Below are 18,452 nucleotides of genomic sequence, written 5' to 3' on the forward strand. Positions count from 1 at the left end.
GCATCGTTTTGACTTAAACATAAGATATACCCTTTTGTAAAACCACTAAGGTGTGTCCATCTTCACAGAAGAAAATAACTATTTATTGAATTTACAAACAAATAAACAAACACGTAATGATAGATTTGACTGACGTTGTTGTAATCCGTCTGTTTCACGGCAGAGGGCGCCGTCGAGCAGAGCGGCCGCTTGTGACGTAGAATGCTGCAGTTAACTCGCTGGAGAAGAAGAATATCAAAAACAGCCACAGCCTTTCAGGTCAGCAACATCTCCTGCCTCTGGGTCTATATCTGCGCTATTCTCGCAACATGTAACTGGAACCAAAGAAGGTTTTGTGGTCCGAAGACTTGTGTTGAACAGCAGCTTGTCAGAAGCAACGCTTTGTTGTTTTCAGACCTGTTTTCGTGTGTAATTTCGGTAGCTAAGCTAGCTTTTAGGTTAGCTCCTCTTCAACTGACTCGTCAACGTCTGGCAGACTATCTGACCTGTCTGAGATAATTGGCCGGTGTTACCTTTCCAAGTTTACCCTGCACCTCTCCCTCGGCCTGTGAATCATCAGGTAGGTTAGCTCATTTGTCCTTTTGCTTAAATAGACTGAGCATCTGGTTTCAGTGTGCTTCAGGAGGAGCCCTTGCAGCAGACTTTGTGACTGACAAGATGTTTGTTTCAATGTCATTTGCTTTATTCTTGAACATTTAACTAGACGATGCCATCTTGGTGAAGGTGTATACTTATGGTTAATCTGGATGTTTATTTTTTTTGATGAACAACCTACATATAAATGTAGTGGTACTTTCAAAATATCAACACACATTTTTGAGAAATTGTCAATGTGGATTGTATTTCATTCATTTTATAACATACAAGTTAATGTAAATGCTTTGCTGTATTGTCATGCAGTCTGTAAAAGTGAATTTGCTAAAAAAAAATGCATTGTCAATCCTTCTATCAGCAGATAATTAGCAACCATTTTGATAATTAATCAATTGCATCAAGTCATTTATCAATTGAAAATGACAATCATTTGTTTTTTTTAAATTAATTGTTAGTTGAAACCCTCAAGACAAGTAACATGTAACTCCAACACACAAGCTTCATCATGATACTGCAAAGGCAAAGTTTCTAAAAGTATCTGCACTAATGATTTCATTTTTAATTGATCTATGCAGATCTGTTGCAATGTCAAGATACTGCACAGCAGACTTTGTTTTGTTTGTGTTTCGTTTTTTTGAAAGTGTAGGGATGGGAAGTCTGAGCAGTAGGTTCCAGTCCCCCTCTCAGGGACCAGAGGAGGCTGCGGAGGGCACAAGTACCAGCCACAAGCATGGATGTGAGTGTAAGAAGAGGAAACGAAATGCCCAGTGTGACTGCGACACTGACCAAGAGGAGGACGATACCATACTAGATACACCTCGCAGGCAAGTCTGGTGGAGAAAAAAAAATCAATTTTGGTGTCAATTATCTTAAGACATCAATATTTTTGTCTTAAACTGTTTTTTGTCTTTCATCTGTTGTTTGTTTGTGTTTTCCAAACCCAAGCAGGAAGAAATTGAAAAGCACATCACGATACATTTATCAGACTTTGTTCCTGAATGGAGAAAACAGTGACATCCGCATCTGTGCTCTGGGACAGGAGTGGAACCTCCACAAAGTGTACCTCTGCCAGGTAAAACAGCACAAATCCAATCAGTGATATCTCCTTTCATGTTAGTTATTGTTGCCTGTCCTTAATAAGTCTCTCCCTCCTAATTGTATTCTGTAGTCTGGGTATTTCTCCAGCATGTTCAGCGGCTCTTGGAAAGAGTCCAACATGATGGAGATCAATGTGGAGATCCCAGACCAGAACATCGACACTGAAGGTGAGAAGACAACAGTCAAAGAAAGATTTTGTTTGGTTGTTTATGCATTTTCAGATATAATTGTTTTGCGTGTGTGTGTGTGTGTGTGTGTGTGTGTAGCTCTGCAAGTCGTATTTGGATCCCTGTACCGGGATGATGTCCTGATCAAGCCCAGCAGAGTTATCAGTATTCTTGCAGCTGCTTGTATGCTACAGCTGGTCAGTACATTACAATTTCCATCTTTTTTTGTACGCAGTCATGTTGTACAAAAACTAATCAAGTCTGTTCTGGTTGTCGTCTCTAGGATGGCTTGATCCAGCAGTGTGGAGAGACAATGAAGGAAAACATTAGTGCAAAGACCGTGTGTGGCTACTATGCTTGTGCCAGCATTTATGGCTTGGATTTAGTCATGAAAAAGTCAGATTTTAATTGTTTGAATTCCCAGTAATTAAAGGGTAAAATCATATATTGCTGTTTACTCATTATCACATTATTTGTTTGTTTGTGCATCTCTTTCTGCAGGTGTCTTGAGTGGCTTCTGAACAACCTCATGACCCATCAAAATGTCGACCTGATGAAAGAACTTGGGTGTGTGTGCGCGCTCGGCTCACAGTTCTGTAGTTTTTACATAATCTTCCAGCATATGTTCTTTCTTCAGGTACCATTGTATCTGTTCTGATAATGAAAGTGACACATTCATTTCAGATAGAAGTCACGATTACCTCATGATTACACTGTGTTGCTTAATTGAAATGGTCTGGGTTTTGTTTTAGTGCTGTGACATTGTTAATAAGGATCAAATGGGTGTGTTTAGTAATTAATTTCAATAAAATATTGTATCTAGGATCAAACTCACCATTTGTCTTTGCCCTGCATTTCCAGGGGAGAGGTGATGGAGCAGCTCATCCAGTCCTCGGACCTGTTTGTCATGCAGGTGGAGATGGATGTATACACAGCTTTGAAAAAGGTACATGAATATATAGATTGTATAACTCTCAGTTACACTGTCTGTAGCATCAGGCTTGTTTCTAAAACCTCTCTTTGTAATTTCTCTCTCTGAAGTGGATGTTTCTGCAGCTCAATCCATCATGGGACGGCCCAATCAAACAGCTTCTGGCTGACGCTGATGCCTGGCTCTGCAAACGCAGGACAGGTACAGTAAGGCGACATCTTATGAAAGAGGACTCTTCATACGTTATCTTTTTCATTTGTAGCCACATGCAGATGTTTGATGTTGTTTCCAATTGACTTTGTTCTCCAGACCTGTGTGAAAAAGAGCCCTTCATGAACACAGAGGACGGCGAACCTTTTCGCTCAGTGTTCAAATACGTTCGTCTCCAGTATATCATCAACGATCTGGCATCTGCGCGCATCCTGGAGAGGGACAATATTTTGCCCCCCGGTAAGATGTCGCTCTGTCTGATTAGATTTCATCATGAATGTGTTTCTTCTTTGCTCTGGAAAAATATACCTTTTCATTTCGTTATCAATAAACAGTGACACATTTTATTTAAATTCAGTTTCCATTGGCTTTTTCGTAACTATACTAGGAAAATAAGCCCCTTTGTTGACCAATACACTATTTTCAATGTTGTTCTTATTCATTTGCGTAATTTGCTTTCAGGGGTTTAAAGCATCCGGCTTAAATCGTACAAAAATACAAACATGGAGAAAAACTGTAAAGCAGCCTAACATTTACATCTCTAGGAATCATCTTTTTAATGTGTTTATGCATCATTAACAATTTCTATTCTAACTTATCTCAGATTGGTTAACGTCAGTGTACAAAAACCAGTGGTTCGCTATGCTCCGGACAGAATTTGACAATGATAATGGGTAAGAACCTGAGACTGAACAATTGTAATGTCAGTGGACTCTTAGTTTCACTTGTATTTTTTTAGCAGCGTCTTTTTATATGAGCACAAAAACTGCCTACATGAAATCAGATTTTAATGCTGTTCGAATGACAAAACACTGATGTCCGTCACTAGTCCTCAGGAAGCTAACAAAGATGAGTTCGAGCTGAGCAGTATGAGGTGTGGCAGAAAACTGACTAAAGATGGAGATGTAAGTCAGACGGTCTCACTTTTACAGTAACTTCTGCTCCTGTATAATGTATTTTGTTTGATTTTTAATCTTTAATTTTCTTCTTTCCCCTCTCCTCAGTACTGCTGGCGGTGGACGGGCTTTAACTTTGGCTTTGACCTGCTGGTGACCTACACAAACCGTTTCATAGTCTTCAAAAGAAATACTCTGAGTCAGCCATGTGGGGGCGCTGTGAGTCTGCAAACTCGGAGGCATCTGGCATTCAGGTGTGTAGTGCAGCCAATATTTATCGAAATGACAGTACAGCTGCAAAACTAAAATAACAGTTGCATGTATAATATGGAAAAATGTAGTCTCAAATAATTTTTTTTGTTGTGATTTAGCATTTGTTAAAGTTGTTCTACAGTTCGCAGTGCTGCAGTCCAAAAACTTAAAAGGGACTTTGTAAATTGCAATTTTCTTGGCCTTTTTAATTCCTTCCTTTTTGAAACAGTGTGTGAATTTGCAGCTTTAATCCTGACAAGTCTCCAACCTACTTACCTTTGACCATTTTTATGTGATCAGGTTACGCCTGGCCTCCTTTGATAGCCGAGGAAAGTTGGTCTGCAGTCGTTCAACAGGTTACCAGCTTCTCACACTGGAGAAAGACCAGGTCAGTGAGGCCCGTCAACTTGTAGATGGCTCAAACGCTATGTCATGCATTTTATATGAGATGCTGTTTCTGACTTGCCTGATATTCTTCCCTTCAACAACTCAGGAGTATGTGGTGATGAACCTGGACAGCCGGTTGTTAACATTCCCCCTCTACGTGTGCTGTAACTTCCTGTATACATCACCTCACTCGGACCAGCGTCCTGATTCCTCAGAACCAGAAAGCACTGCTCGCTGCGTGTCTTGATGCCGGTTCAGCAGCCATTCACTGCTACTATTACTCCGGTAATGCAAAGCCACTGACATCATTCTGACATTGGAAATACCATCTGCATGCTATGTAACACAGTGAGATGTTTTGAAGAAATCTTTTGTATCAGTGTTTTGGACATTGAGAGCATACATGGGGTTTAAATTTCACAGACAGTGGCCACCAGAGATCAGGCCACTTTTGTCATCAGAGCGGCTTCAAATTTTGAGCCTCTGCCATGAACTCTCTGCACTGGGATGTTGGAACATTTCTCAAGATGGAAAAAAACTCACTTAATATGAATGGGAACATCATCAGGGAGCTGCTCTGTCGGATCAAGTCTGTTGCTCATTCTGTGTAAATTGAGTGGGAGATGTAGTCAGAGGACTGGCCCTTCACTCCCCTGATGGAGTCAACGGCTGTCTGTACGGCAGCAGACACACAACATATCCTCTCCGTGTACAGTGTTGTAAACTATCTAGACACATGTACTCCACATGATCTCTGCCAACACTTAAAAGGTGTAAAATTAGTAAATTAAAGTCTTGACAGAGCTATCGGCTGATAGATTCAATGTCATGTCTGCTGCCACATACCACCTTCACGCCCCTTAAGCAGCTTTCACCGCCCTTGTCGCAACGTGAAAACTCGCACACGGCAGCTGATGATGACGTTCAACTGACATCCTGTTTGGTATTATTTCATATGTTTTAGGATTGAGAGAACGGCACTTCCCACTTCCCTATTCTCCCCAGCATTGATACAACATTGCTACACGTAATGTCACAACATTCATGAGACATAACCCTTAAGGAGTTTTTGTGTGCTAGTCTCATTTACAGTTTACACTTGGATGTCTCATCATGGACACCAACTTTTTGATATTCACAGCATCATTTTGAAACTGACAAATGTTGACACCTTGAGAATGTCTGTATTGTTTACCAGCTGGACTGTCAAATATCCATTTTCTCTCGTTATTGTAGTTCACTGCCTCTCTTATGCGGTTCAGACTCCTACCGTCGCATATGAAATACCTTTGCAGTTATGTTGTTTTACACTTTTGTATTATTTGTTTGGCAATTTTTGAAATCTTGTAACCTCATACTGTTTTGAAAACCTGTAAAACAGACATACTGATGACTGACTCTAGAAGTAAGACTTGCCTGTATATCTAACTGTTTAAAATTTGTTTGATTTTTATTTATTAATTTTTACTTAAATTGTATGAATTTATTTTTTGCAAAAGAAAACACAATTCTAAACGGACAATAAAACGGCCCATCAGGAGGGCTGTGGTGCTAGGCAATGACTTTCTTTTTCCAACACATGTACTTTCTACAGCTGCAGTTATTTATGTATTTATGCTTCTGAAGATATTACAAAAGTTCTTGCCTGATTTATTACTTTGATTTTCACTGGGACGAAGGTTTTATACTATTAGTGTAAATGATTTATCGCTTGAAGTAATGACAAATCTGTTAATTTCATTACATACATGTATCATTTTAAATGAATATTTAATATTCATAGCATAGTAAGGTTAAAGTCATACAATGGTCATACTATAGTGTGACCATTTTCTTATGTTAAAGACGTACAAAGAATTCTTAAATTATACTGTAGTCGATAAGTCATAAAAGTCATTGTACAGCATGTTTAAAGTAAAGAAAAATCAGTGTCATTGATCATTATGGATATCATTACAACCAATATTTGTTGAATGACAATAGACTTAGACCAGTTGAATGGGTCGTGATGTAATCAGATGTAGTGACTTTACTGTTGGTGTAAAATGTTCTCCTTTGGTTACTCGGACATAGAGTTGCCTTACTTGTGCCATTATTCGCTAACATGAGATTTTTCTAGTCATTAAAATGCAATCCAAAAACAGGTACATCCACAATATTTTTAATACAGATATATAAATGTGTAATATCTTGAGGTCAGACAATTACAGGACAACTCAACAATGAAATGACAAAAAATAAAGAACAAGGGACGAGAAGGCTCATACCGGAGAGAAACCTTAAATCAATTAGTTGAACATTGAGTACATTCAAAATGGAAGAATAGATATACAAGTGGACTCTATTCTGTTATTTTAAAATGTGATAATCAGATATGTACTGAGTGAGTTTTTTCTATATATTTTCGTTGCGTGTTTGAGTTGTTCATAAACAAGAATGCGTCACCAGATGCATCACTTGGTTTGCCAAACCTAAACCCAACAAAACGTTCAGTTTCCAGTATCCAGGGAGGTTCTAGTTTGTACATTAAACGTAGTAAGACAACAAATCTCACAATGGGAAGTTTTGAATCTCCACAACACCAGCATTCAGAGTCATAGCCTCTGGACCTCAAAACTTTTGTATCACACAATCCATGTTAAACTTCACTCTCCATCCTTACATGGTATTCCAGCCCTCTATTCTTCAGTTATTACTGGTCAAACTGGCCGAGTTGGGTGACCCTGTGCTTCTGCATGTGTTATGACCTCAGACTGAGTCTCCAGGATGGACTATAGTCATCCATCCCTCCCCTTATTGCGATATAGAGTTCAAATTATCTTTGATTCTTCGGGTCATGCTGGGGATCAGGTTTATGTGGTCGTCCACACAACTGCCCACACAGCCGTCCATCATTGATCGAACAACTGGCTCTTTAGCGCCAGAGTCAAAAAGATCCTTCGCCTTATCATTGCAGTGCATCGTGCATCTGCTCAGACGGTCCTGATGGGGCGGAGAGGAGAGATTGTTTAGACCTAATAAAAACAGACAGCATAGAAGTCCCAGTAGTCATGCTTAGGCGTTACAGGCGACAAGGCAGCTAAGCATTCAGTCTCCAACTGAACCAGAACACTTCAAATGCTGAAATATTGTCCCGTTGCCCTCAGAGTCTTCCGGTAAATGCATTATGTCAAAGAAAAACAATACAAAAGTATAAAGATGTCATTAAAAAATAATCTGTGTAGTTTGACATGAAAATATGTATGTCAGTGTTCTTTAAAAAGGTCATCATATACAATAGCATTGTTTGTAATTAAAACCATGAAAAAAACTTGACAAATATATGTACTAAACTCCTAGTATAATATGTCTTGAAAAAATATTAGCATGGTATTTTATAGTAAACAATAGTATAGTATGCTTTTTTAAAAGACATACTACAGTCGATGGACTGCAGAGCTTTTCTAGTCTACCGACCACTATAAGCACTTTACAAGCATTCACCCATTCACACGCTGATGGTGACATGTGGCCACCCTGCTCATCAGCAGCGGTTCTGTGGCCCAGTGCTCTCCCCTAAAGCCTTTAACCCTGAACCCTCAGGGACTTATCTGACGTCACCTGGTAAATGGTTGAGTGTTAATATGACAATGTCATATCATGTTATGTACAATTGTGGGTATTACTTTTATATTTTTTTTACACGTGATTTGAATGTATTCCAGGCTTGCCTCACAAGATTAGTTATTCGTCAAGTATGTTTTTGTCCAAACAGCTTTAATAACTAAATGAAAAATAAACTGTTTATGAATAAACCAGCTGTGTAATATACTCTTTGCTTGCATTCCTCTACTTTCCTGTTCCATCTGTAATCCTTAATGTTACTGAGTGAATGCAATTTGTGCTGTCCTCTTCGTTTACATTTTTTTCCTTCCGCTCCGGTGAGGTCAGACTGGGAAAGTTCTGTTTTATTTAAATACAGTACTAATGTCATATTTAAAACAAATCTAAATTGCAAGTAATAAAAAAGGAATACCTGAGTGTAAGGAGTAAAAGTAAAAGACAGGGATGTTGGAAAATGATTAAGTGTACTGAACAAACAAAAGATTATTACTCTTCTTTTGGTCAGTGACTGTTCACTGACAATGGCTTGGTTCAATGTGCGTATAATACATTAATGTGTTTACATTGACACATTTGTATCCCGTGAGGGTCAAACCGACCATGGTATGGAGCAAATTAGTTTGAGGGTCGAATATCAACTCTATTCTAAATGTCAGACTGATTTATAACCTTGTCATCGAGAGCATGGGACAGCGGTTATATGTGGCCTGACTGAGGATTTCAACAAACGTTCACCATTGATTGTCCTCACCTGAAACTTCTCCAGCTCTGAAGTGACAAGTCCCTGAGCCTGGGCCAGAGGCATGTGACACCTCTCGATGCACCGGTGCACCACCGACATGGAGTCCGTTGTACTATCACAGCAGTCTGCACTGCACTTGAACATGCGAGCCTGCAGAAAGAACACGCACACACACACACACACACACACACACACACACACACACACACACACACACACACACACACACAAGATTGGTATAGGTGCTGCACAGATCAGTGTGGTAGAAAAACACTACGTGGACAGATCATGTTTCCACATATAAAAACACCTACCTGCATTACACGGATGTTGTCCCTCTCCAGGCTTTGGACCATTTCTTCCACCACATTGTGCACGCGTGCCTGGTGTGCCTCTGCCATCTCAGCTCGTTTGCTCACCCCGCAAAGTCTTCACTAATATTCACGTTTATAATCTAAACCAGACTGAAGTGACCAGAAGTATCCGGAATGTCCTGCGCAAGTTCCTTTACCTCACAATTTGACGATAACTAAGGTCACCTCCATTCAAGCATGGTTCAAGTCGATGTTTGCGTCACTTCCGCTTTACTTCCGCAACAGAATCCTCTTCCGGTGTTTTTACAAAATGAGTTTCCAGTAACTTGCCGACTTTGAAATGGAAGAGTTGCAGATGAACAGTTATCTATATTTCTCGTGATTAAATTACGCAAGAAATATGACAACTCCCGCTCAGTTCCTTTAAACCTCCACAAGACATTTTTCAGAAGTACGTTATCCTAGCTCCTAACTCGATCGTAATTATGCTTCTACTGTTTATAGTCGATTTACATATACTTTGAATAAGTGTTTAAAATAAATGTAAATAGAAAGGTTAATTATATATCGTCGATGAGACTCAAATCAATCGTCATCGTTTAAACCTTCGACAGTTGTTCAGTTTTTCTTTCTCAAATTCAGAATTTACAGCTTTTATTGTGAAACTCCAACGTAAGCGTGCCCGGAAGTGTGTCTCAGTATTAAGAGACGCACGGCGCTCCGACATGATGCAAACGTTAAACAAGTTTGGTTAGTTGTTGTTACTTCTAGTCTTTGTTAGCTTAAGTTGCCAGTTCAGTTTCCTGTTAAAGTGGTAAGAGTTCAACCAGACGTTGAATTTATTTTACAGTTTAACGAAGATAACGCTGTGAAGTCTACTCCTCGATCAACAACTGTATTTTTGACATAGTGAGTCCTGCACGTGCGACTATCTCTCTTTATAAAGTTGTTTAAGTGTTTGACTGACATGCATGACTTAAACTCTATAATAAGTTACTATTTCCTTTGTTTTTCTTTGTGTGAGTCGGAACTCCTGTGGGAGTAACCTTTGACCAAGACTGATAAAGTTATTACCGGAACTCGGACTGTATCTAAAGAGTCTACACGGAACTGACCATGTTTGTGCCTCCTGTACAGATGCTGCATCGTGCAGTAGAGAACTAGACGCACACCATGAATCCACGATCTCTGCCCCTGAGAGCCCTGCTGTTTCTGGGGCTTTGGCACACTGGGAGAAGAAGTCTAGCCTCGGCCCCAGGGCTGCAAGAGCAGCCTAAAAGGATAGGTGAGTCTCACCCAGGGAGCACATAAATACAAAACAATCCTCCTGTATATAAATACCTCCTCATAATATATTTATGTGGGAGAAACATCACTATGATCTCATCCAGAATACAGTTGCAAAGTAACAATAACTTAATAATACAATGAAACTGGAGAACGTTCATTCTATAAATGTGCATATGGAGCTACAGCATTTTTTATTTCAGAATCGGCTTTATTGGCCATGTGTGTTCACACATACATTGAATTTGACCCCGGTTTCATGTAGCTCTTCGTACTTATATACATACACAATATACAAAAAACAAGGTAAATATAAAAAAGACAAGAGTAGTCAGACTAGTTTTATTTGTATTAATCATTACAAAATATTACAAATTTGTTTCAACTGTTTTTATTTCTGCTGTGAAGCTGTGGTCGGAGCAGGCATTGGAGGCGCATCCACAGCATTTTACCTGAGGGAGGAATTTGGAGCCGCAGTGAAGATCGATGTGTTTGAACCAGGAGCCGTTGGTGGACGACTTGCAACAGTGAAGATTGGAGAATATGAGTATGAGACTGGAGGCTCAGTGATCCATCCTCTGAACCTACACATGAAGCACTTCATTGAAAAATTAGGTAACGTATTGTCAACAAAACAGAATAACCAAAGTATTTAAAGTAGCTAAAACCTTGCTTGAAACTCTCCAAAATTAAAGTCAGAAAACCCACTGCCCAAGGCAGTTTAATCTGTACTACCAAAAGGGTCTTAACCTCAAAATAGGACCAACATATTGGTCATCCAGCCTCCTTTGTCCTAGTAAGGCTAGATTTAACTATACCAAACAGGTTGTCATCCCGAACAAGCCTCCATTTTTCACAAACTGACTCAGGGAATGTGACAACGAGGGAGACCATGCAAGGTTCACAATACCTAAACTAAATAGTAATTAAACACTGTAACCATTATTGGTCTAGTAAATATGGAACTTTGGGAGTAACTTACTATATGATTATTTTTTTTTTTAGGTATTCCTCAGAGGAAAGATGTCCCCTCTAAAATGGCAATCTTTGATGGAAAGGAGCTCACGTTTGAAGAGAGTGACTGGTTTATTGTCAATTTCTTGCGCATACTCTGGCAATTTGGGTTCAGCTTTCTCAGAATGCATATGTGGGTGGAGAGTGTTATGGACAAATTCATGAGGTGAGGAGGAAAAGTGGTTATCATGGCTCTTAAATACCGTTCTTTGAGCATACCCTCCAGGATTATCAACGTAGATGAATCACATGAAACCTTTTCTTTCACAGGATCTACCAGTATCAGCAGTATGGTTACTCATTCTCCAGTGTGGATCGGCTCCTTCATGCCATGGGCGGCGATAGTTTTCTCAATCTGCTGAATCAGACTCTGGAGGAAACCATGATGGGCCAAGGATTTTCACAAGTCTTTCTCAACAATATGGTCGCACCCATCACTCGTGTCAACTACGGCCAAAGTGTCCGCATCAATGGTTTTGTGGGTATGTTTGTAAGAGTTTAAATTGGTCCATAACATGAAGGTTTTTGTTGAAAAAGCTGTAAAATTAGAGGTAACATTTACTGTGTCTTGTCTTCAAGGGGCAGTGTCGTTAGCAGGAGCGGCTCCAGGCTTGTGGGCAGTAGACGGAGGCAATAAAAGAGTGTGCACAGGGCTTCTGTACCACAGCAAAAGTGAGCTCATCTCTGCCAGAGTGACCTCCATTTCAGTCAAAGTCCGACCATCCAAAGCAGGTACATTTTTCATTCCTTTATTTGGTACAGAACTAGCCATTTTCTCCCACTGATGGATTTCTCATGTGAATGTTTACACTTTTTTTATTGCCATATATTTCATCTGAACGGCCCTCCATCTCCCATTTTTAGGTACCACAACCAGTTTCTATGAGGTTAATTATGTTGGAGAATCAGGTTCAGCACACTCTCTGTATGACATAGTGGTAATAGCAACACCGCTTCACCAGGGAAAGTCTGACATCACCTTCTCAGGCTTCTCTCCCCCAATCCCATCTCACTATCCCGGACGTTACCACCAGACTGTCTCCACTCTGGTCCACGGCATGCTGAACACGTCCTACTTGGGGACCACAGAGCCAGCCTCGGAGTTTACCGTGTCTGACATCATCACCACAGACTCAAACTACTCCATCATCCACAGCCTGAGCTCTGTTGACCCTGTGCACATCCCTCAGGGTTACAAGCGACCCCCTGCCAGCCAGACCAAAGTCTGGAAGATCTTCTCCACACAGCCGCTGTCCCAAGAGCAGTTAAAGGATGTGTTCCTCTCCTGGGATTCAGTATCTGAGACTCGATGGCTGGCTTATCCTTCTTACCGCCCGCCGCAACGCAAGACACCTCCCTTCATCCTGCACAACCGCCTGTACTACCTCAACGCTATTGAGTGGGCGGCTAGTGCCATGGAGATGAGCGCTCTCTCTGCCAGGAACGTGGCCCTGCTGGCACACCACCGGTGGCACCGACAGGTCGACAACATCGACCAGGAAGACCTGCATACCCGACTAAGAGGGGAACTTTGATGATAGAAAACTAAAGGCAATACAATCACTAAAGCACAACATTAAGCCACACAGATACTCCTGGACAAACCTGGTGCACTATAACAACTCTCCAGCCAGGCCAACTCCAAACTCCTATTCAGGTATCTGAGGTGCTCTTACTACCTTAAACTCAACACAATGTAGTACAACGTTGATCTTATTGTTGTTGTGGCGGCCATCATCTCCATTGTTTACTCAGAAGGTAAAACAGGAACGTTGCTACAATGAAGTCCGACGGGGCAAAAAAAACACACGTCAGCAGGAAAGCATCAACATGTTGTACACAAGTCAACAATTTAATTAGATTCTCTAAACTGCTGTATTTGGAGGTGAAGCCATAAATATTCCCTTCATGCACAGTAAAACTGCCTATGCTAACAAAACCACTTCAAATATGGCGTTTTAAAGTTGAACCAGTAATTCTTTGTCAACAGATGTCACTGTCTTCACTTCCAAGTAGGTCTTGCTGACATAAGTGTTTGTTTACGGCCTCACTTCTATTTTAGCATTGACTCTGCTTTTCCAGATCTCAGCTATTTAGTAAAATTGTATTATGCAAATAGGACCAAAACTAAGACATAAATTGCAACGATCCATTAATTATAACAGTCGCCACAATAGAAAATCCCACTTAAAGACTGTTCAACACTACTGTACTGACTCTTGTAAACACTGTGAACCACGCTGCACTCCAGGGTAGACACATACTTTTAAGTGTTCCTCTGTCTACGTGGGTTGTTTTATGTGCTCAGATGCTGTTATGAACAAGCTACAGGTTACATCTAACTAATCAGCTTGTTGGTGTCACGTTAACCAAGAAATCCTTTTGTTGATGACGTGTCTTCCGATGACTTCTCAGTCTCTCTACCTACCTACAAGTTCATCTTTATACCTAATTTAATTGAACTGATGTTTAAGTGTTTCATAGGACAGTCTAAATACACTGAAGAATTGTGTGAATTCAAATTGTTAAAACTATCATGGTGCCTTAAAGATCAGAGTAATTGACTTACGTCTTTAGTAAGTGAGAAGTATCCCTATAATTTTTTTAATAATTTGGCCTTCGGGTTTTCATGTGTCATTTTTATTGGAGTGAAAATCCAGGAGTCAGGCCACGAGGACCAGACTGAAAAGAGTTTGGTGCATTTATGTGTTTTGTTGTAACATGTAAAGTGACTTGTCTAATGTCGTGCGGCTTAAAAAAACTACTTTATTTAAATCACTTTAATGTTTTTCAGCCACTTTGGGAAATAAATTATAGTTTGCTAATTGTTTCATAAGCCCTTTGAAAGGTGTATTTTTATAGATTTTTGAAAGAAGTTTTCTATTTGTGAGTATATATGAAGACACACTGTTGCAAAAATATTGACAGCGCCGTTTAATTGACAAAACATTTTCACTTTTACACTTAATTCTTTTGGCAAATGACAGAAAAACTGTCTTCTGCACAAATACAACAAGGCTTTAAATAAAAAATCTAAAGGTTTTATTTCAGATTCAATCAGATTCTAAACAACACTGAAACCTTCCAGTCCAAACAAAATGGTTTGCAAGTGTGTACGATCACAATAAAAGGATGAAACCTTACCTGCGTTGCACTCTTGTTTGACATTTTACTACGAAGCCTCATCTACTTATTCAAATTGTGTTTGAATCACTTCTCAAGGCACTCAACTAGAGCTCACTTTATGAACTTGCTTTATAGATAGAGTTGAGATTAGTGATATTGCTGACCATTTTATTCTTCAAAACTCTTATATATATTTCAGGAGTAAAATGTTTCTGTTCATGACAGATCAACAACTGAGGTGAATAGTGAAAACATTGCATAATTGCTTGTGACCCATCATTCATCATAAGCCAAGGATGTGTGGTGAATTCACCATTTACAATCCCAAAAGGAAATAACACATTGTCTTCAGCTCGGATGCAAATCAAACAGACACAGTGACTCCCCAAATAAAGGCCCGTGTGACTGAAAAGCCAACAATGGGTGGCTTTGACGGCCCGAATAAGGATACGTCTGTGTGCTGATGTGCCACCCAGCTGTCCTCTCAGGTAGGGGGGGGGACAATGGTACCAGAGCCGCCTGTCCATGCAAAACATGTGATGTGACTGAAGATATAAGAGGCTGTAAACTGACAACAACCCAAAATTTTCCCGTACCCAGACCAACAGCCAAGATGAGATTCCTAGTGCCAGTATGCGTTTTCCTCGCTGTTGCAGCGTTTCACTCTGGTAAGAAGAATACATTGTCGTGATTGGACTTTTAAGATGTAGAATATGACCACACTTTAAAAATGGGGAGCTATCCATTCATAGAGACTGGGAGGTCGAGATCTGTGGAAAACATTTAGTCTTTTTTCATGTTTTTATTAATGTTTGTTATGATAATGTGTGTAACTGTGTCTGATTCATGCTTATTTACTCCAGAAGTTGTTCAGTTATGTATTTATTTCAAGCCTGACTGATGTACTTCTGATGATTTAAAGCTCTTTCAGCATCTCTGGAATCTGCAGAGAAAGAGGAAGTCGTTGCTCAGCACGGTGAGGAATTCTTGTCACTAATAATTGGTTATTAATAAGTATGTGAGGTGATTAGACTTGCATGTCTCAAAATGTATCTAAATGTTTTTTTCACACAGATGGGCTAGTTGAACTGCTGAAAATAGGTACAGTGCATTGGTCTAGTTGAGAATCTGCCGAGTGAAAAATACGTGTTTTGTGTACTTTATGTTCAAGACTGTGTGTTTATTCACATGTCAGCAGGCAGTCTTTTTCATTTCTTTTGTATTGACACAAAGAAATTCTCCAGTTTGCTAAAGCCATGTTAGATACTTTTATTTTTCGATTCAATCTATGTTGAATCTGTAACAGTGCATCTTTTAATTAGTAGCATCGCCCAAACTGCCTGTGATTCTGTTTCGGTCATGTATTTGCATCGTGTATTTGCATTGTGTATTTGTATGTGTTTTTGCATTGTGTTTTTGCATCGTGTTTTTGCATTGTGTTTTTGCATCCTGTTTTTGCATCGTGTTTTTGCATCCTGTTTTTGCATCATCTCATATCCGCAGATCAGATGGAGTTTGAGGCCGCTCAGAAGAACGAGGCCACTCAGATGAATGGTATGTTTGTTCAAAGTCCAGGGCAATGACCCTCACACAAAATGAGGTGACATCATAAGCAAATATATCTTTCATCCACTGTGTTAAGTACATTGTGTATAACATTGTTTTTTACCTTCTAACGTGAAGTTACAGAGGAACGGAATGAGGAAACCCGCTACCTCGGTAAGAGGAACTACATGAGCTTTGATCGCATTCAAAATAAATCCAGCTGCAGTCTATAATGCAATCTTTCAATTTTTTTTTTTTTTTTTACATACAGAGGCTGTTCAAGATGGATCTGGTAAGTCATGATCACATATATAATGCAACACCTAAACACACATATGTGTGTGTTCATGACACGTGTTGAAATGTTTCCAACAGTAGAGGAGCACATTGAAGCGGAGGACGACAACACAGGTGTGTAAAACACATCCTGCTGGTTTAAACAGATGCTGGTTTTCTGAGATTCAACATTATATAACTGTGAAATCCTCCTTCAGCAGAGGGCGGCGGTAACTCTGACGCAACAGCTCGTGAAGGTGAGAGGTTTTACTGTTCAAGTATCAGCCTGTAGATGGTGTTAAAGGACAGATTGGGAAATGTCTGCAGGATCTCAAAAGACACTCACTTGTAAAATATCACAACCTCGTGATGATATCTCTCCCCGACAGAGTCCCAGTCTGAGTCCTCTGAGGAAGCAGATGGTGAGTTTGTGACATTAAGACTTTCTATGCAGTTTATTTAAGCACATTAAAGATGTGATTTCAGCTTCTGTCATTCTATCGCTGACAATTTGTGTCTTTATTATTTTTGTAAGGGAGACAAAGGCGGGGTAAGTGATGCAAATCAACACTTCAACTAACATAATTATTAGTTGTTCAAAAAATGTTGAAAGAACATTTGGAGATAAACAACATTATAAAGCACACATCAGATTTATAAGTGTTTTACTGTCCTCAGTTATTATTTTTCTTTGAATGTCTCCCTAGAGCACGATGATGCAGTGCCAGAGACTGTGAGCACTTTGGGTAAGATCAAGTAAAGCTGCTGACTCACAGAGCTGATGAATCCCTCTCGATAACTTCTTGGTTGTAACTCTCCATTTTCTCATCCCTCCTCTGCAGATGAAGTCATTCATAATTCAACAAAGTGGGAACAAGGTGGCGACTCCTAAATGCTTCATAGTCATGATTTTCCCTAAATGCTCAATGCAATGTTATCTGTTTACTAGGATTATTCAGTTTTTAAGCGGGATGCATAGTACCTCCTAAGGCGAGAGGTGGTGAACTGTTTTGAGTAACACAGTGAAAGTTAAATTGTAGGTTGTGCAATGAACAGACTCAACAACAGAGGCAGTCTAAGCCGGTCTCAGCTGGCTTCAAAATCCAGAACTGTAAAATGCCTCAAGAGCAATTACACATTTACAACTCAGCAGCTTGTTAAAACGGTTTGTTTAAAAACAGTCAGAGCAAATGTTCCAGAACGATATTTAAGTCACCGCAGAGATCGTTTGGCTGCTTGACCTCCAAAAATAAGATGCTGGGGTTGTTTATGTGCACTCAGTCTTCCTCATATGTGAGTAAATGTAGGACAAGAATCCAGGACACTCTGAAGCACCGGTCCCCAGGTAGTTACTGCGCTTGATTTATAGCATCGTCTGCTTCTGGCTATTTTTGGACCAAGGATGCACTGTCCCTGTCCTAAAAGATGCCAAAAGGATTGATACAATGCTTATGATCCAAGGTAATGGAGGCAGTAATAAAAGTTATCTTTTGGATTTCTCTTATAGAAAAGTAAAATCCTAGAGAAGTCAGACCTACATGTACTGGTTTATTAAAAAGAGAAACATCCTGCCATAGCAGTAAATCCTCATCCTCTGGGGATAGAACAGGCCTCCCTTTGTGCTTTACAGCAGTAACACCACGCACACTCACACACACACACACACACACACACACACACTCGTGCTGTCACCATTCAACAGTACCGGCGCAGGAGTGAGTGAGTCATATCTGAAAGACCTCGCTGTGATTCATACATTTGTTCAGAGCCCTGGAAATCTACTGAATTGTGGCGTGTTCGGGGTGTAAAGCTAGCGTAAAGGAATCCTCTCTTGTCTGTCCCTGCGTCACAGATGTACTGGAGTGAGAAAACACGGCAGCACGAGGATCCCAGCGCTCACTCATCCCCCGCTGCCTGAGCTTACTGCTAATAAAAAGGGAACTATTCACACGTCGTCTTTTTGTTTCATGTTACACTGTTACATGTACACTGTGACAAAACTTCTGAAGA

At 40.0% G+C, this 18,452-nt stretch overlaps 4 protein-coding genes across 8 annotated transcripts; 3 read left to right on the plus strand and 1 right to left on the minus strand.

Annotated features, from left to right (window-relative positions):
* Window positions 1-253: 253 nt before the first annotated feature.
* gmcl1 (germ cell-less, spermatogenesis associated) lies at window positions 254-7,598 on the plus strand. 2 transcript variants are annotated; one of them, XM_068573760.1, is made up of 15 exons: window positions 254-559; window positions 1,236-1,418; window positions 1,540-1,666; window positions 1,763-1,859; window positions 1,959-2,056; window positions 2,143-2,255; window positions 2,361-2,426; window positions 2,721-2,805; window positions 2,901-2,991; window positions 3,100-3,240; window positions 3,605-3,674; window positions 3,830-3,905; window positions 4,005-4,150; window positions 4,449-4,536; window positions 4,642-7,598. In XM_068573760.1, exons 2-15 carry the CDS (start codon window positions 1,243-1,245, stop codon window positions 4,780-4,782), a joined length of 1,515 nt encoding a protein of 504 aa, XP_068429861.1. In that variant the 5' UTR covers window positions 254-559; window positions 1,236-1,242; the 3' UTR covers window positions 4,783-7,598. The 2 variants fall into 2 exon arrangements, with proteins under 2 accessions (XP_068429861.1, XP_068429862.1); XM_068573761.1 differs by having other exon boundaries at window positions 1,241-1,418.
* On the minus strand, window positions 6,681-9,449 carry fam136a (family with sequence similarity 136 member A). Its single transcript, XM_068573762.1, has 3 exons — window positions 9,195-9,449; window positions 8,890-9,030; window positions 6,681-7,517 (listed from the first exon to the last, which is right to left on the minus strand). Exons 1-3 carry the CDS (start codon window positions 9,279-9,281, stop codon window positions 7,329-7,331), a joined length of 417 nt encoding a protein of 138 aa, XP_068429863.1. The 5' UTR covers window positions 9,282-9,449; the 3' UTR covers window positions 6,681-7,328.
* Window positions 9,450-9,931: 482 nt separating this feature from the next.
* pcyox1 (prenylcysteine oxidase 1) lies at window positions 9,932-14,620 on the plus strand. Its single transcript, XM_068573759.1, has 7 exons — window positions 9,932-10,103; window positions 10,332-10,479; window positions 10,890-11,096; window positions 11,487-11,661; window positions 11,766-11,977; window positions 12,075-12,227; window positions 12,360-14,620. Exons 2-7 carry the CDS (start codon window positions 10,368-10,370, stop codon window positions 13,028-13,030), a joined length of 1,530 nt encoding a protein of 509 aa, XP_068429860.1. The 5' UTR covers window positions 9,932-10,103; window positions 10,332-10,367; the 3' UTR covers window positions 13,031-14,620.
* A 562-nt stretch (window positions 14,621-15,182) lies between these two features.
* On the plus strand, window positions 15,183-18,392 carry si:dkey-200l5.4 (uncharacterized protein LOC795026 homolog). 4 transcript variants are annotated; one of them, XM_068573472.1, is made up of 13 exons: window positions 15,183-15,289; window positions 15,544-15,597; window positions 15,696-15,722; window positions 16,125-16,175; window positions 16,305-16,340; window positions 16,438-16,458; window positions 16,542-16,577; window positions 16,661-16,699; window positions 16,832-16,864; window positions 16,978-16,992; window positions 17,150-17,188; window positions 17,285-17,320; window positions 18,295-18,392. In XM_068573472.1, exons 1-13 carry the CDS (start codon window positions 15,235-15,237, stop codon window positions 18,306-18,308), a joined length of 456 nt encoding a protein of 151 aa, XP_068429573.1. In that variant the 5' UTR covers window positions 15,183-15,234; the 3' UTR covers window positions 18,309-18,392. The 4 variants fall into 4 exon arrangements, with proteins under 4 accessions (XP_068429573.1, XP_068429574.1, XP_068429575.1 ...); XM_068573473.1 differs by having other exon boundaries at window positions 16,664-16,699; window positions 17,285-18,392; XM_068573474.1 differs by having other exon boundaries at window positions 16,545-16,577; window positions 17,285-18,392.
* Window positions 18,393-18,452: the final 60 nt, after the last annotated feature.

This window comes from Clinocottus analis, unplaced genomic scaffold (assembly GCF_023055335.1).
Source record: "Clinocottus analis isolate CAN_PGR_092001 unplaced genomic scaffold, fCliAna1.0.p SCAF_13, whole genome shotgun sequence".
Taxonomy (NCBI): Eukaryota; Metazoa; Chordata; class Actinopteri; order Perciformes; family Cottidae; genus Clinocottus; species Clinocottus analis.

What these genes read in the sequence shown, in the direction of transcription:
- si:dkey-200l5.4 (XM_068573472.1), top strand. Translation starts at nt 15,235, where the DNA reads ATGAGATTCCTAGTGCCAGTATGCGTTTTCCTCGCTGTTGCAGCGTTT. An exon ending in GGAAGTCGTTGCTCAGCACG is followed by an intron (nt 15,598 to 15,695) that starts GTGAGGAATTCT and finishes TTTTTCACACAG; the next exon opens with ATGGGCTAGTTGAACTGCTG. An exon ending in GGCTGTTCAAGATGGATCTG is followed by an intron (nt 16,459 to 16,541) that starts GTAAGTCATGAT and finishes TGTTTCCAACAG; the next exon opens with TAGAGGAGCACATTGAAGCG.
- fam136a (XM_068573762.1), bottom strand. Translation starts at nt 9,281, where the DNA reads ATGGCAGAGGCACACCAGGCACGCGTGCACAATGTGGTGGAAGAAATG. An exon ending in ACAACATCCGTGTAATGCAG is followed by an intron (nt 9,031 to 9,194) that starts GTAGGTGTTTTT and finishes TTCTTTCTGCAG; the next exon opens with GCTCGCATGTTCAAGTGCAG. An exon ending in CAGAGCTGGAGAAGTTTCAG is followed by an intron (nt 7,518 to 8,889) that starts GTGAGGACAATC and finishes CCGCCCCATCAG; the next exon opens with GACCGTCTGAGCAGATGCAC.
- gmcl1 (XM_068573760.1), top strand. Translation starts at nt 1,243, where the DNA reads ATGGGAAGTCTGAGCAGTAGGTTCCAGTCCCCCTCTCAGGGACCAGAG. An exon ending in TTGGATTTAGTCATGAAAAA is followed by an intron (nt 2,256 to 2,360) that starts GTCAGATTTTAA and finishes CTCTTTCTGCAG; the next exon opens with GTGTCTTGAGTGGCTTCTGA. An exon ending in TCACACTGGAGAAAGACCAG is followed by an intron (nt 4,537 to 4,641) that starts GTCAGTGAGGCC and finishes TCAACAACTCAG; the next exon opens with GAGTATGTGGTGATGAACCT.
- pcyox1 (XM_068573759.1), top strand. Translation starts at nt 10,368, where the DNA reads ATGAATCCACGATCTCTGCCCCTGAGAGCCCTGCTGTTTCTGGGGCTT. An exon ending in GTTATGGACAAATTCATGAG is followed by an intron (nt 11,662 to 11,765) that starts GTGAGGAGGAAA and finishes TTTCTTTCACAG; the next exon opens with GATCTACCAGTATCAGCAGT. An exon ending in CCGCATCAATGGTTTTGTGG is followed by an intron (nt 11,978 to 12,074) that starts GTATGTTTGTAA and finishes CTTGTCTTCAAG; the next exon opens with GGGCAGTGTCGTTAGCAGGA.